A 17,671-nucleotide genomic window follows, 5' to 3' on the forward strand; every position below is an offset into this window, starting at 1 on the left:
TTGCTTTGGGAATAGTGTGACTCCAGCCTCATATGATATCACTAGGCTCTTCTTCCACTCTAATCTCTCTGAACTAAGTCCATTTTAAAGATGCATATGCCACCAAGACTGTATCACACTCCTCCATGCCTCACAGACCCACATCCACACACTTACAAAGTAGAAGGCAGTAAATCAAAACTGCTCCTCAAATGGCTCAACACATTATTCTGTTTCCAACTGAGCGACTCACCCCAGCTCCACACCCATCACTATGGCAAAAGGTATGGGAGGCCCTAATTGATCAAACTATCTGAATAGCATAGGGTATTTTCTTAGAAGATATGCAAAGCAAAAGAAGGGTAGAGAAAAGATAACTTTATGAAATAGAATAGATCAATGATAGAAAATTCTGTCACATGCCTATCACCACAGGGAACTTGCCTTCTGTGGGCAACCAACAAGGACAGGGAAAAACAGTCAGACCCACCCCATACACCTGCAGGAAACTATTGAAGACACTTGCTTCCTGTGGGCAGCCAGCGCAGGTCAGGAGAATCAAACATGGCCCCATGCACCTACTGCCATGGGGGGAGTCCTGGTATAGCCACACAGGCCAAGAGCAGAAGCACTCCCACCATCACATACCCATAGCCATCAGAGGAGGCCCCGTGTAGCCATGGCAAGACTGAAGAAGCCCACCCCATTCCCCAGCGCCTCCCTGAGAACCTGGGGTCACAGAAACCCAGGGGCCTAGCCCATTCCCCTATACCACAGAGGGGCAGCCAAAATGGGAAGTGCCTGGGATCCCACAACTGGCTTGTCAGGATGAACCCAGGAAAATGTCAAGATGAAGGAATAAAATCTCAGACCTCCAGATCATACAAAACAAGCCTGGGAGATACAGACATGGATTAAAATGAAAGCCATACACTGAAATCTCTGGAAGGATAGCAACTAAAGTAAAGAAACAAGTTCAAGAGACTGTAAAAGTAATCAGATCAGAAATATCTCAGGTAAAAGAAGAAATCACAAACAGTGAAAGAATTGTTGAGCATAACTAAAGAAAACATAGATTTAAAAAAAGAGAAGCATAGGAAAATGATGAAAACCTTAGATGAACAATATAGGAAGGAATTACAATGCATAAAACAGATTCAAAGAGATATCCAGGAAATTAGTAACTCCATTGAAAGCTGGCAAAACTGCCTGAAAGAGACTGAATATACGTTCAAACTTGAAGACAAGATTGCAGCTAGTGATTATGAAAGGATAGACCTCTTTACACAACAAGGAACCAGGAAATGATTTAATGGCTACAAGATGGTGCAAAGAAAAATAATTTAAGAGTGACAGGTGTTAGCAAAAAAGCAGAGGTCAACACGCTTAAAAAGATTATTTATAGCAGTAATAGCAGAAAACTTCCCAAACATGGGAAAAGGACCTGGCATACAGTAAGTGAGGCATATAGAACTCCAACTAGCCATAACCAAAATAAATGTGCACCAAGACATATAATAATCAATATCCTAGAAATTCAGCACAAGAACAGAATATAAAAGGTTGTTAGAGAAAAGAAACAGATCACCTATAAAGGAAAACCCATCAGAATCACAGCAGACTTCTTAACACAAACCATCAAGTCAAGAAGAGCTTAGAATGAGGTGTTTCAAATTCTGAAAGAAAACAACTTCCCACTTCCCAAATCGACATACACTGGAAAACTATCACTCAAAATTGATGGAGAAATTAAGATACTTCCATGATAAAGAACTGAAGGAATTCATGACCACCAAACTAACCCTACAGAGTATGCTAAAGGATATTCTCAAGAGAGATAAAGTTGACCACAGTTCCAGGAACACGAGCAGAGGGGGACTGGTAAACAGTGGAAGCAACTGAACGGAGGGGAAAAGGGGAGGGCCAAGAGCAGGCGGTTAGCATGGCAGAGACAAGTCAATGCATGCTGGTTGTAACCATTAATGTAAATGGCTTCAATTCATCAATAAAAAGAAACACAGGGAGAATGGATCAATAAATAAGATTCAACGATATGCTGTATACAAGAAACATGTTTAACTCATACGAAATTCATAGACCAAAAGTGAAGGGAGAGAAAACAATTATTCCATGTGACAGGAAACCAGAAAAAAGTAACTAGCCCATCAATTGCAGAATAGATAAGAATAGACAAGGTAGATATACTATTTTCATACAATGGAAAGCTATTCAGCTATAAAGAAATATAAACTCAAGGCTCCTGAGGTAAATGGACACAATTAGAGATAATGTTTATAGGTGAAATGGTTTGGATTCATAAGGGTGAAAATCATGTAATCTTCCTAGCCTAAAAAACTGAAGAAGTTAGTGAGATCTAAAATGTACAATAAATATTGTGAAAGTGATAGGGGAGGAAACATCTAAAAGGAAAGGTGGTAACTACTATTAATTTCCTATTATCTTGTCTTGAATTCCTGTATCGTTTTTATTGTTTTGTTAAGTTTGGTTTTATTCTGTCTTGTTTTGCTTGATTTTAATATGTTCAATGGTATGGACAGCTATTCTGAAGAAAACGAGATGTTATGGTAGTCACTGTTTATTTCCTATTATCTTGATTTGAAATCCTGTATCATTCTCATTGTTCTGTTTTTATTAGCTCTATTCTTTTACTTTGTTCAGCTTTATTCTCTTTCAAATAAAAAAAATTACCTAAAGAACATTTTGTCTCAATGTCACACCTCCAATATTATTAACTCTTGACTTTAATTCAAATTCAACCTGTTTACCAATGAATTACATACCCACTAAAAAAACAATAGTAATGATAACTGAATATAAGTAACTAATATTTATTGAATCCTAATCTTGGACCCAGGAACTCATAATGAAGAACTCTACATATATTATTTAATATTCACCTGACTTCAAATTATAGATAAGGAAACTGAGGCTCAGAGAAGTTAACTTACCTGCCCCAAATCACATACTAGTAAGGAACACACCAGAATTCAATCTGAGAACTCAGAAACAATATTGTTAACCAAATTATGCAATGTCTCTCAATATTCTATCTGTATCTCTGACCCATCCCTAAACTGATACTCTGAACTTATAGCAGTACCTTTCCTGTTTAAAACTTTAAAACTGACATATTACCATTTAAATCTCCTGAGATTGCTTTTGACTATTTATGGCAAGGTGTGATTCCCTTTGCTTCAAAAAAGCATGTCACTTTATACTAGCAAGGTACTTTATAATTCTTGAAAGACTTTCATGAAGTCTTTGGAAAACTGGAAGCAGGGCCAAGAACTGATTGCAGATGTTCATCTGGACAGCAGTAGCAGCCCAATTTCTATGACCGGTTAGAAATGATCCCATTAAAGGAAATCCTACATGTCTCTGCACTGTGAATTTTCCAACAGATGGCTCAGGAGGAAATATTTCCAAACTGAAAGAAAGCTCATCAAAAACTGACAATCAAAGAGGAAAAAAATTCTTTGCATGCAGCATGAAAGTGAGCAAATTTATAGTTACTATTGTAAGGTCAAAATGTAACTTAACCAGTCATTTTTATTACTCAGATTATTTGGTGGAGGGGGAGACACTGTTTTTAATTGCATTTCTTAAGCAAAAAAGCTAATAAAATTTATTCATTGTTGCCACCACAAAGCCAGAAAATGACTCATCTTTTTAAAAAGAAAGTAAATGATTTACCTATATATAATCCCAAACCAGAGCGCAACAGTAAGGATACATAAAACGCAGTCACACCTCCTCCACAGGAAGCAGGGATAAGGCTCCACAGAACCAGTTAAGGACTCCACCTTTTACTTGGTGTTCTGCAACCATGTACAACTGTATCACTTCTAATCTCAAGGTCTCTCAGGACTCCTAAATAAATCTAAGTTACTAAGTTCCTTTCTTATTTCTGTGTAACAAAAAAAAATCTATATATTCTAATTTTTGATGATGCAGTTTGAGTATGATGTGAATTAGCACTCAATTCTAAAAATTATAGAAATTTTGAAAGTCAAAATTATCACAAATGCTTTTAGAGTGTTCTTCATTGTTTCATAAAAGAAAAATTATCATTCATTTGTGATAATTACCATTTTTTCCAGAATTTTCTAAATTTCCAAAGGTAATAAATTCATGTCAGGCCTGTGATTCAAAACAGATTTCCTAAACCCAAACGATAAGTAGAGCTTGACAAAGATTAAGAAGCAGAATACATCACAGTAGGAAAAGGCTAGGAAGACACAGGTAAAAATTGATGGCTTGTGCATAGGCAAAACTCTGTGAAACTTTTTTCCATTTAGAGTTATACACTTTAATCACAATTACACTACCAACTTATACAGTATCCTAAATCTTTTTTTCCTTCTACAAATAAAATTATAATTGGATCCAAAGTAACAGATCATTTGTGTTGTTAACTTTGCAAATTCCTGAGTTCTCCTGGAAATTCAACCTTTTCCCTGACTACTCATAAAGCAGTGAGATCTAAAATAGAGACAGCACACAAGAGACGTCAGAATATCCAAGCTCCAGGTCCTGTTTCTCTCTCCAAGCAGGGAGTCTTCAAGTCACCATCTAACCTCCCAGAATCTCAATTTCTTTATCGGGAACAATGGGAACACATGCTTGCTATCTTCATAAGACTACTACCTAAGTATCAAATGAAATCGTTAGCACTAATCACTGTAGAAACACCAGAAAACTGCTGGAAAAGTTTCAGGTTCTGTCTTACAACATACTCCTGGGCAAGGAGGTGCTGAACATACATGAATTCTAAGTTTGTTATTTGTATGAATAATTTCCCAATCTTTATAGGCACTTTTTGTTTCAAATTTGAATGAAAATTGAATAGCTCCTTAATGAGCTTTACAAAGTCAAATCTTTTTTTTTTTTTTTCATTTCCCCAACTCATTTTCATTTTTCATTTCCCCAGAACAGGTTAAAAATCAAAGAAGAGGGTTTTTTTTTTGTTTTGTTTTGTTTTGTTTTTTTTTTTAGTGGACAGCGAAAGGATCAAAGAAGACTATAAAGAGAAGTCTCTCTGATATTTTTCAAGGCCAAAAGCTTACATAACAGAAGAATCTACCTTACTTGGGCTTCTATTTGATCTCTGTGTCTACATGACTGCATTTTATGGCCATAAACAAATATGCTTCCATTTCCCTTCTAAGGGCCTGGCTTTCAGTTCCTTGTGCTTCCTATTATATTTTATCTTGAATCATTTTTATTTGGGACCTCAAGACAATCACAAAATGATTCTGAGTCAAGACCAGATAGAGAATCCAGACCTTCAATCTCCTCACAGAAGTTTCCCCATCTTTGATGATTTTCAGCATCACATACCTTGTGCTTCTTTTCAAAGTTGGTGCTAATTATTTCCATTGTCAAGCAGATCAGTTCACAGCTTGATTTTATAATCAAAATATTATATCTTGGAAATTAAAGTATCATTCTCAGCTTTTTGGCACCTAAATTATAGCATAAGGATAAACTTCCCAATGTGACATTTAGGTTTTTTTTCCTTGTTCTAAATTGCATAATGCAATTATGTAAGCAAGGACTAAAATAATGTCACTTTGGCTACCTGACTGTTTTATGGTTACTTACCTGCAAGGTGTTAACATTATGCCAAATCACTTCATAATAAGTGTAACTTGAAAGAATGTTTATTTCACCAGTATCTTAACACATACATGCATTTAGTGTCCACAGTAATAATGGTACACATTTAAACAATTTCTATGTGAAAAGTATCACTAAAGTGTAACAAATATTTGATGAAAACCAAGCTAGTGATATAGCTGCGTGGTACCTGCCTAGCATGTACAAGGCTCTGGCTTCAATCCCCAGCACAAAAGGAGGAAGGAAAGATTTATGTCTTCTCAAAGTCACCTTCCCAAGAGAGGTCCCAACAGAAAAGCCTGAATTTCCAAATAGTAGATGCCTTCCAAATATACAGAAAACTGGTATGGAAGAGTACCATTCCTCACACTTGAGTGCAGATAAACTGTCTAAGTATGAATACTAGTAATCTTACACTTAAAGGTAGCCAGCAGAAAAATTACCTCTGGATAGATTATCTTATGCTGCTTTAATTTAGAAAGGAATTTTAAACTCATTTGTGAAATTAGTGCCACTTATTTTTACTGTTTTCTGAACATAGTTTTTTGTCTGCTAAGCCACCAACATATAAAATATAATTATATCATATAGATCCATAGACGACTTAAGTCATATACCCACCTTTAGAACTTTAAACAGTTTAGTCAAACATGTGCGAATAAAAATAATATTTTAAAAAATGCAATTACCTTCCCAAAGTCGCGAACATCAAACAGGTCAAAGGCCTCAAAGAGTTCACTTTTCTTCATTCCAAATGTCTCACAACAGGCTGTGAGAAATGTCCGTATATTCTTCAAACAGAGAAACTGAGGAACAGAAAATAACTATTAGTACACAGAGAATTACTTTGAGTGCTACTTATCTCCACTCACACTGACTACCATAAAACACGGGCAGGAGGAATGAACTCACTTGTCAGTCTCTATTCAATTACTCTTCAGCAGTGCCAACCACCCACTCTGTCAGGACAGGTGATGGTGCTCTGAAGAGGCAGATGTCATTTCAGCCTTCATGAAACTTACATTCAAACACCAAGACAGGCAAGAACAAATACAACAAACACAAAAATTAATGCTCATAAGACGATAACTGAAACAGCAAAAAATAAAGCTAAGAGAAAGAATCAGAAGAACCCGTGATACCAAGGTGGGAGGAGCTTAAACAGGCTGGTTAGAAAAGCCCAGAGTAAGGTGCTGGAGCACAAAACTGAGGTCTTAAGAGAGAAAGCCATTAAAGACCACAGAACAGAATCTCTTAGCCAAAAAAGCATCTTATACCAAGTTCCTGACACAGTAGCTGACACATCTGAGTTCCTGATACATCTGAGTATGCCTGAGAAAAAAGCCAAAGCAGAATGAAGGATAGGGAAGGACAGGAAGTAACCCCCAAAGTAACGGGGTTGGATGATGATTAGTTGGTTAGACAGCTCTCACTCTGAGCAATGTGGAAAGTCACTGAAGGCTTCGGGTCAGACAAGAGACATAATCAAATGTTTTTAAAGTTTTCTCAGGCCACTATGTTGAATACTCCAGGCAAGAATGAGGCATAGAAAACAGGAGGCTATTGCAATCATTCACGTGAACGGTAACTGTGGTCTGACCAGGTGTGACAGTCTGATTGTATTAAATCTGCAATCCCATTAGTCAACCAGTGGGATAGGGGACCAGCAGCTAGCTATAAAATCTTGGAGTACAAGTGACAGATGTGGACTTCAAACAAAGCAGTAAGAGTCATGTAAGTATTCAAACATCTAAGATGACTCTGGGAAAGAGAAAAAGAAAGGAGAGGTCCTGGTACCAGGAAATCTTAGAAGAGGAGGAAAATAGGATGATTTTGCAATGGAATCTGGGAAAAAAACAATGAGGAAGGAGTAAAATCGAATTGGCTTCCTTGAAGCCAAGTCTCTAAGTAGAGAGAATGACAAACTGTCAGATGCTACAGATGATCAAGTAGGATTTAGATCAAGTGCTGCTCGTGAGATTTGGCAACATGAAGGTCATGGATATCTTGACAGAAACAGAACGTGTAGGGGCCTGGGGTGAAAGATTGCTTGGAATAGGTCCAGAGACAATGGGAAGGAAACAAAGATAGGAGAAACTCTTTGAGTTTGGCTGCAATGCGAAACAGAAAAACAGAAGTCAAGAAAGGTTCCCCCTGCCAAACAATGGAAAATATTACATATTTCTAGTTTGATGGGAATAACTAGACAGAGGGAAAAGTTAGTTCCATACAAGAGTCACAATACAGAAGAGAAGCACAGCCACCCAAAGAAGTTCTTAAATAGGGAGAGAATCAGATGTTCAAGAACAAAGGCCGACCTTAGAGAGCAGCATGGCCAACTCATCCACAGTAACGAGGAAAGGAGAGGTAGGTGCTACTAACAACGTGAAAACCAAAAGTTAGAGTTTACATGCAATATCTAAAAGACTCAGATCCACCTAAGCAAAATACACACATATCCTAAAACTGAACTGTTTCTAGAAATATTAGCTGCAATGGCATACCTTTGAGAAAAGAATGTGTATGTAAATAAACTTTAAATAGCTAAGGTTTATCACACAGCAAACATGCCAAAATAGTTAGTGAAATTAGAAAATTAACCTCAGTAAGTGAACATCTTAATAAATCACTGCATCTTTGCTTTTGCTAAAGCCCTGTCAAACAGGCTTTATTTTGGCTTTCATTCATGGGTTTTTAGCTTACAGAAAGTACATTTTACTTCCTCCACTTTTGAAACCTTCATAGGCTTAACTTAGACACAGTTTTGCCCTTTACAGGAATTATTCTCAGAGGCTTAAATATTTCAGGAGGGGTTAAAACCACAAGGGAAGCATCATAACCCTTTGAAACACAAAGGCAGCAGTCAACCTGCACATGCAGAGACTGCTTTCATCTTAAAAAATTCATGAGACCTTTACAACTTATAGAATCACTCCGCATGCTGCACTTCCACATAGAATTGCTTATTTACAGATTAAAAGCCTTGCATTCTGCCAAGACAGACAATAATTACTCTCTGGAGGATTATGCAACTGCTCTCTTGCAATATTTTTCACATAATTAAGTGCCCCAACTCATAGCTCACCAAGGAACAAAAGCACAATTGCAAATGCCACTCTCAGAAGACTTCTCACCAAACTCAAATTTTCCCCATGTGTGGGAAATACTGCAGCAGGCTTCCACTAACATGCTTTGATCATTAATCCAGAAAAGCAAACAGCATTACTGAAAGTAAAAACAGTAAGTAATACAGTCATTAATGCATGTTCAGGAGAGATGATTTAAAAATAGCCTTTTCCTGACTTCTGGAACCAATGTTGAGCTTACTTTTCCCTTAATTAGTTCAAGGCTACTAAATTCAAGTATTTCCTGGTTTTGAAAACTTACCAGTGTTATCACTTTTCCAAGTAAGTAATTGTCAAACTTGGTTACCCCTTTTAATACATGTTTTCAGACAACAGTTTTTGAATACCTGCAATATCACAGACCACAACTAAGTAAAACAGCCTCTCCTTAAGGCTTGTCCATTAACCAGGAGATTGTCAGGTGCTCCAGAATTGGCTCAAAGCAGTAGGCTCACACTGCACTCAACGCTCGGTGTTCATCTGTGTGCAGATGTCCGTACCCTGAGCACCTGGGCCTCCACTCACGCCAGGTCTTTAGCTTTGCTTTTCTAGTTTTTTCCTTTTCTCAGTTTATCTTAAGAAAATTTTAAACTAAAATAAAGGTTGAAATAATACAATGGACATCCCCATCTAAGCAATAATTTGCAAGAAAATGTCATGTGTTTTTATAGCCATTTTTCATTTTTAAATGTATTTTGCTGAGCTATTTGAAAATAAGTTGCACTTTACTCCTAAATAACTTAATATCTGTCTCCTAGAAATAAGAACAAATAATACTCGTATTGCATCAACAGAATAGGCTCCACTACTTACTCCATATTCAACTTTCCATAATTGCCCGATAAATTATTTTCCGAGTCTTTTTCACCCAGGCAAGAGCCTAATCAAGTTTTTTTCACTGCATTTGTTGTTTGACTTTGCAATATCCTTTAATCTAAAACTCTTGCTTTTCTTTTTGAACAGTTCAGGCTTGCTGTCTTATTAATGTCTCATATTCTAATTTGTCTTTTTCTTTATAGAATCATTAAATCCATTTTTCCACCACTTGTATCTCCTATGAACCCAAGTCTAGATTTAAGTTAAACATTTTTTGGCAAAAATATATCATTCTGAGAAATTCATATTTCATCACATCAAGACACAAAACGTGGGGTTGTCCCACTATCTAACTAGTACTAACCTCAATTATTTAGTTAACAGCATAGTTAACACTGTCATATCTTTCTATTGTAAAGCTACACACACCCCGACATCTGGAAGTAACTTGTGGGTAAAAATATACTATGGGGGGCTATCTTATTTTCTAATCATGTTTTACAATGAGTATAGCATCTACTGCTCATTCTTGATTCAAATATTTCATCTGAGTCTGAAACATAATGACTTCCCCTAATTCTATCATTCCTTTCCTTTAGTAATTGCTTTTTTGTCAAAAAAAAAAAAAAAGAGCTCACTTGTCTTTTTAGAGATAGGAAATTTATGTAATACTCAAAAGCAAACATTATTCTTTTTGTTCTTCATATTGTCCCAAATTTGGGCCCAGTGGACCCTTCAAAATGGTACCTGTGCCTCTTTGATGACACTACTTATCTTTGTCTTGTTTGGTCTCTAACTCCAAGTTGTCCCACACTCAAAACATCTTCTCTGCTTTAAAACAGGACTCGAGTAGATCTGTTTCCACCTATAAATGGCCAAGAGTCTTGGAAACCAATTGGTCACTAATGTGCCTTTCAGAAAATTCTGTAATTGTCTTTGTGAAATATCTAAGAAGCAACTCTTACTTTACTCTGTTCCAGAAAAAAGAAAATTTAGGCTACTAAAGAAGACTGTTTACACCACTAAACAAATGGTTTTTTGGATAGAGATTGATTGATGTCTCATATAACATTATTTCAGTGCAAGCTTTCCTTCCAATTTACTCAGTCTTTGGAATTGGAAGGTGTCATTCCTTTGTATCATCTTCAGCAATTTAAAGTACATGCCTTCAGAGCTGTTAAGGAGGCACAAGGCCAACCCTATCTCATTATTTCACAACCATGTCTTTTCCTTACCAAAAATTACACAGTGTGCTAAATCACCAAACATATTTACGTGATACAACTTAAGGATTTTTTAGAATTTAGAATTTTAGGAATTATAATGAAATCTTTAGAATTTTTGAAATATTAAATATATCCATATGAGATTAAAATTTGCTAATAAATAGCCATTTATTTACTTAAATAGCCATTTATTTATTTAAATAGCCATTTATTCATTTAAAAGCTATCAATGAGATGCCTATATATGCCTCGGTATCAATATCAAGAAACTTCATAAAACATACTGCTGAGTTCTAATTTATTAGTACATTATACAAATATTAATTAAAGAAAGAATTGGGTATAAAAAGTAAACATGAACCTGACTATCTGCCGAGGCCTACTGTAGTCCAGTAGAACCTACAGACAAGTGAATTCACATTTTCACAATTGGGTAGCAATTGCTCTGCAGATATTTAAAGATTTTTGAGAGCCCATAGAGTATCACAGACAGCTTTCTGGAATAACAGATACAAGAGGGGAGACTTAAAGGGTGAGATGGAGTTAAACACACATGAAAAAGAAAGTGGTTGGTATTCAGAGATGGGATAGAAAGGCAAATAAATAGGTAAGCTCTGGGTAGAGGGTGCTCCACAGAAATGGCAGAGCACGTACAAGAGAAGGAGACCAGAGGAAACACGGACCTGGAGGCAGCGGACGTAGTTAAGATGCAAACAACTCTGGACAGGAATAATGAGGGATTGGAGAAGAGAGCTGGGATTTACCTGGCATGGCAAAGGGTCTTGGGTTTTTCTCTGAAAGGCACAGTAAGGTTAAAGGGTGCAAAGTGGGGGAGCAGGACAGCAGAGTACTACTTGCTTTGTATCTTACGACTATTGGTGATAAGATGCAAGCAATTATTATGCTCCAGCATCCGTGCCAAAAGTTCATGTCATTTAATCCTCATAACAACCTAACTGTTAAAGTTTTATTTTTGTTTTATAACTACTGAGATTTAGAAGTTTATTCAAGTGAAGGTAACTGCATTTACCAGAGTAATGAAGTTGGGATTCAAGTCTAGGCATTCTGGCTACAGAGACCACATCCTCAACCACTGTGCTATGAGAACTCAATTTTGTGGTACATACTGAATTAAGTTTTGGTTTTTTGTTTTTTGTTTTTTTTTTTTACTTTGGAGGTGTTGTGAGTGGGAAAGCAACACAAGGACACTTAAAACGCCATCATTATTAATCTAATAGGTACTGATTTGGTAATTTAGAGTAGGAGGATAGAAGAAGAAATGAAAGAAGTTTTAAGAGGTGATATTAAAGGGAAATAGTAGTAATTAATTGAATATGAACAGAGTGGGAAAGAAAGAAAAGAGAAGATTTAAGAGTGAGACCCATGCTTCTGTCTGCACCACTGGATAGCTAGTAAGGACATTAACTGATAATGATGACAGCAAATACATCATTGTTGTGTGTCAGAGGGTTCCACAGACTGCCCCCGTTCACTCTTGTTTTCAGAGCCTGGAAGGTCAGTAGTTAGATGCTGCAGGTCTCTCACGAATATTCAGGGATAAATGATATATTCTAATAACAAAGCGTCCTGCTTCATCTTTGCTCCCTCAGAAAGATGAAACCAGTTTACCGATTTAAAGTCAAGGGATTAAAATGGCAGAAAAGCACTCAACGTCCATGTATAGAACCTTCAAAGAACAGTATTTAACACCAACAGGGCCTAAGAAACCCTAAAATTATACATCAAGCTTTGGCTCTTTGGATTAGAAACCATCTCATAACCATAGAGTTATCATGACAAAAATGGCTCGCCAAGATGCCACTTTTCTTGTCACTACTTAAACACTGACACCCAAGAAGACATTTAAAGGTCAGACTGTTAAGAGTTCACTAAAAAACTGAAAGAATATTCCCTTAGAAGTAAAATATGTATGGCTTCCTTCTTTCTCTCAGTGTGTAAGAGCCACCTTCACTTTCCTTGATGATACAGATGCAAACACAATCTCTTCAACTACTTCACAACTGTTAGCAAAAATGGACTAGCTATGTGCCCTGAGGCAAAATAAGAGAAGACACCTCCATGGCTTATTCAACCCCAATTGAGGGGTGGCATCTCATAGAGAGGATGGCCATTTGTGGCACCTCCACGAGCCTGTAGAATCACTGTCAACGGCAGCGGTCACGAGGACCATCAACAGTCACACTGTCTGATGGGAAAGAACTCTGAACAAGGCTACCTCTTGACAGAATACTATTCATGGCCCTGTCTGAAGAAGAGAGGCCTCAAACTTCAGGGCTGGCATAATTTGAATTATGAATGGGCATTAATCAACTGACTGAGAGTTTTGAAAGGCACAAAGTCTGGAGAGACTACAGCAAAGCCCATTTATAATCATTCTGGTACAAGAAGTTTTCCTCCTTAGGTGATTCTCAGCTCAGACTTGAAGCCTTTTCCCTAACACTCGGTCAGTAGAATCCCTCCTTTACCTTTTCCAAAAGACTAAAATCATTCTTTCTAGAACTGGTAAGCCAGAAGTGGCGGAAGAGAAAAGTATTAACAAATCAAGTTTCTCTCTGTGAAGGGGGTTCTACTTGGTTTTTCTCACCATGTTTTCTCCCTTCTTCTTCTGCATCTCTCTTTCAATATTAAGTGAGACAGTCTGACTCTGTCATTCAATGGCGAGCACATCAGACTTCCAGACAACATCTATTATAAATAACTTTTTTTTCTATATCCAGGATATATAAGATAAGTCTTATATATCCTGGATATTAGAAAAAAAGTTACTTTTATTTGTATGAAGACCTCTTTGTCCTTTTCTTTTATGAGTCAGGGGGTACAAAAAGGGGGGTTATCATCCTTCCTGTTCTATGAAGAAATCTCAGCTCATCACTGTATAATATTTTTAAATTACTTTTTTTTTTTTTTTTGTCTTTTTGAGACAGAGTGTCTCTTTGCAGTTCAGCCTGGCCTTAAGCTCACTTTGTAGCCCAGGTTGGTGTTGAACTCATAAGGATCCTCCTACCTCAGCCTCTAAAATGCTGGGATTACAGGTGTGAGTCCCCACACCTGGTTTGTTTTTTGGATTTTTTTTCTTTTTTCTGTACTGGGAATTGAACTCAGGACCTTGCACTTCTCAGGCAGGTATTTATGCCACTCTGCTATCCCTGGTCCTAAAGAACTTTCATGTAGAAAATTAATACTATAAATTATTATAAATGACACTAAAAGACAATCGGGGAAGATAGAAACGGTAAGGGGTCTTTCATTGGCTCTAATCTTGTGTTTAACTCATTAAAACACCTCCCTCATTCTCAGTAAACTAAGAATCAGTGCATACATTATGAAGGTTGTACAGGCCTCAGCTCATTTTTAACACAAAATATTGTCAAATCATGTACTCAAAAACATACTAATTTAACATCACTTAAAGTTATAGGCTTTATTCAATGAGACTATGCCTTCTGAAATATATGCAACTTTACTGAAATGATGAAGCTCATAGAGAGCTAGACTGTACAAGACATGCATTCTTTTGCTCTGCATGCCTGGCTCATACCTGTAGTGGTAATAACCATGCCTTGACTGTAATTGTATCTGTTTTCCCAGTATTATTCCACAAGACAGCAAATATTTTTGAAAGTAGAGACTATAGTGATTTCATCTCCAAACTCCCAAAGCTTTTATAGATGCACATATTGTTAAACTAATTTATGAATGAAAAGTAACACAGTTTATCTCCTGAAAAATTATTGAGTAACCATCTCCTGGTATTTAGAGAACCCAGAGCGACATTTTAAATTAAATTGTTCTTCCATCCTTTAACTTTCATGTTAATGGGGTAATAATACATGTTTTCATTCTACTACCTTAAAATTCTTTCTGAGGAACCAGTAAAGTTAACACTTACAAATAATATTTAAAGACTTTAAATTATCAGTAGTTACACTGATAAGCACAGTCTTTACTTGGAATTGCCTAGGCACACACATGCCTTCTGCAGCTTGCATGAATGTTAAATTAGTATGTTTTTGAGTACATGACTTGACAATATTTTGTGTTAAAAATGAGCTGAGGCCTGTACAGCCTTCATAATGTATGCACTGATTCTTAGTTTATTGAGAATGAGGGAGGTGTTTTAATGAGTTAAACACAAGATTAGAGCAGCACTGTATTCCTCACCTTACTATGAACTTAGACCCTCAGTTACAAAGACATTTTTAATCAGAACTACATGCGGCTCTGAACACTTAAAACTTTAATTTAACAGCATCTTCAATCGTAGTTGTTTTTAGTCTTTCCACTGACAATCTATCTGAGAACTACAGAGATCAAAGTTGGTCTGAAACACCTATTTTAAAGTAAATTCATTACCCTACTAAAGAAAGCAATGTATCCAGTGCCTTTAATGAGAAAAATAAAAATCAGCCATATTATTATTGAGAATAGAGCTAGAGCTAGGGCAAAATCAGCCATATTGTTTTGGAGAATATAGCTAAAAATGGCCAACCTGTATTCCAAAGAAACCTTACAAAGTTTCTTATTAGGGGAATAGAAAATACGCATGTCTTTTTTTCTTCATAGGTCACCAAAGAAGCAGTAAATTGTAATTACCAAAAGTCAATTTCTGTATCAGTGAAATATTAGTAGTTTAACAAGAATATTTTGGGTGGTAAAAAATAACACCAGAAAGAAGCAGTGGTGATAACCAGGATAGTAGAATTGGACATAGCAATGGAGATACAGAGAGAAACCAACACAATTCCAATGACCCAGACCTAGGCTGGAGGCGACCTTCTGGGCAGAGGAGCCTCCACACAGCACTATAGACAAGAACAAACAAACAAAAATGATCAGCTATCGGGCAGGGAATGAGAATCATCATGCCTGTCACCCCAAAGGAAAGGAACAATGTTCAAAATGAGGGGAAAGCCTCATTTCAGTGGTGTTAAGAAATCTTTGTTCCTTTTAATGATAAACCTTACAAACCTTTGATTCAAAACATGAGAACAAAAAGTAGTACATTCAAGTCTGATCTGAAAGGAAAAGAGCTGCATGCAAACTGAAACAAGGTGGTGGACTGGTGTGACTGCAAGCAAGCCCACCTCCTGCACTGTCCTTATGCATGACAGCAACCCGCAAAACAACTGCAGAACACCCATTTCTCACTGATGCTCTCTCTTCTCCTCTGTGCACTGCTGCCTCGACACCATCCCTTCCTCCTCATTGCTATAGAACTGAGCAGGATTTGGGTAGCAGGAGACACAAAAGAAAAGCAAAGAAATTGAGAGACAAGCAAAGCCCAAGCCTCTTCCTTCCCACCTAATATGCCCTTGACTATATGATGTATTATTGTGATTCTCATTTGTAGACAAGGCAACTGGGCACAGAGAGGTGAAATAACTGGTTACACTTTACCTGGATGGCATGTGGTGGGATAAGGTTGTAAGCCAGGGTGCTGGCTCAAAAACCCATGCCTTTAACAGCTATGATATTCTATTCTTTAGTTGGCACTATCCCAAACCAAGGAGCTGAAAGCTACAGGTTCTTCCCTCAAAAAGATGACAAAGTGATGAGAGGAACAAAAGAACCACAGATTTCAATCTGGTATAACAACGTTCAGTTTAGTCATAGCACGAAGGAAGGACTCTGATCACTAAATGTTGACTGATTCCTGCACTGAAGTACCTAAACTGTATTTCTAAACACGAATGAAAGTTTACGAGAGATGAAACTATACTTTGAGAAGCAAAGGGAGCAACACATACAAAAGAATAAACTTGTGAGAAAAAAGTGTACCAGTTCAATTCAAACTCAGAAATTCTTTCTCCATAAAGAAAATATAATGCCTAGTGAAAATGACTTTGCCTACTATAAACAGAAGAAAATATAAACCTCTATACTCCAAGTATGGCATTAAGCACCTTTCATCAAATAACTCAGTAAATACTCACACACCAGCCCATGAAGAAGATACCGAGGCAGTCCAGCCTCCATGAACACACAGGCCTCTTATCAGGACTCTCCTGCAGATAAGCAGCACCAGCTCCAACGTGCATGTAGGCCACCATCAGGACTCTTCCACAGGCAGCCAGTGGGAGCCACAAGAACTAGCCAGCCATGCCTTGGAGAAGCTGCAAGCATCTACAGAAGTGGGCCCTGCACCCCACTGCCTCCTAGGGAACCTGAGTTAGAAGAATCCCAGGTGCCTGACCCATCCCCCTAACTGTGGATGAGGAGCCAATGTGAGAAGCACCTGAGACCTCACTATCCACTTGTCCAGAAGAACCCAGGAAAACGTCAAGATGAAGGAGCAAAATGCAATCTCTGGCCTCCAGCCAACAGAAAAGTTCAAGAGACAAGGACATGGAAGAAAGTGGAAGTGGCACACCTGAAATTTCTGGGATGATGTCAACTGAAACAAAGAAATTACTTCATCAGGTTGTAAAAGAAGGCATATCAGAAACAATATTTCAGGTAAAAGTAGAAATCACAAACAGGGTTACAGAACATATTTTAAAAAAACATAGATTAAAAAAAGAGGAGGATAGGAGAGTGAGGGAAACCTTGAATGAACAATATAGAGATGAGCTGGAATGCATGAAACAGACTCAAAAAGATATCCAGAAAATTAAAAACTACCTTGAAATCTGGCAAAACCACTTGAAAGAGACTGAAGATAGACTTTCTGACCTTGAAGACAGGATCACAGCTAGTGACCATGAAGGGAACAATCTCTTAAAAATAACAAAAAAACAGGAAATAGCAATTCAACGGATGTAAGAAGACACAAAGAAAAATAATTCAAGTGTGGTACATGTCAGCAAACCAGCAGGAGTCAACACAAATGACATGCAGAGACTATTTACATAAGTAATAGCAGGA

General features: G+C 37.2%; 1 protein-coding gene across 2 annotated transcripts in view; it reads right to left on the minus strand.

Moving 5' to 3' along the window:
* Vav3 (vav guanine nucleotide exchange factor 3) overlaps window positions 1–17,671 on the minus strand; it is a 364,771-nt gene that overhangs the window by 269,212 nt on the left and 77,888 nt on the right. For both annotated transcript variants that reach the window (XM_063255201.1, XM_063255206.1), the window contains exon 2: window positions 6,309–6,425. In XM_063255201.1, the coding sequence (XP_063111271.1) occupies window positions 6,309–6,425 (117 nt within the window). The remainder of the gene's footprint in view (window positions 1–6,308; window positions 6,426–17,671) is intronic.

The sequence above is a fragment of the Cavia porcellus genome, unplaced genomic scaffold, assembly GCF_034190915.1.
Source record: "Cavia porcellus strain 051 isolate PalLab524CR breed Dunkin Hartley unplaced genomic scaffold, mCavPor4.1 scaffold_1, whole genome shotgun sequence".
In the NCBI taxonomy this organism is placed as follows: domain Eukaryota; kingdom Metazoa; phylum Chordata; class Mammalia; order Rodentia; family Caviidae; genus Cavia; species Cavia porcellus.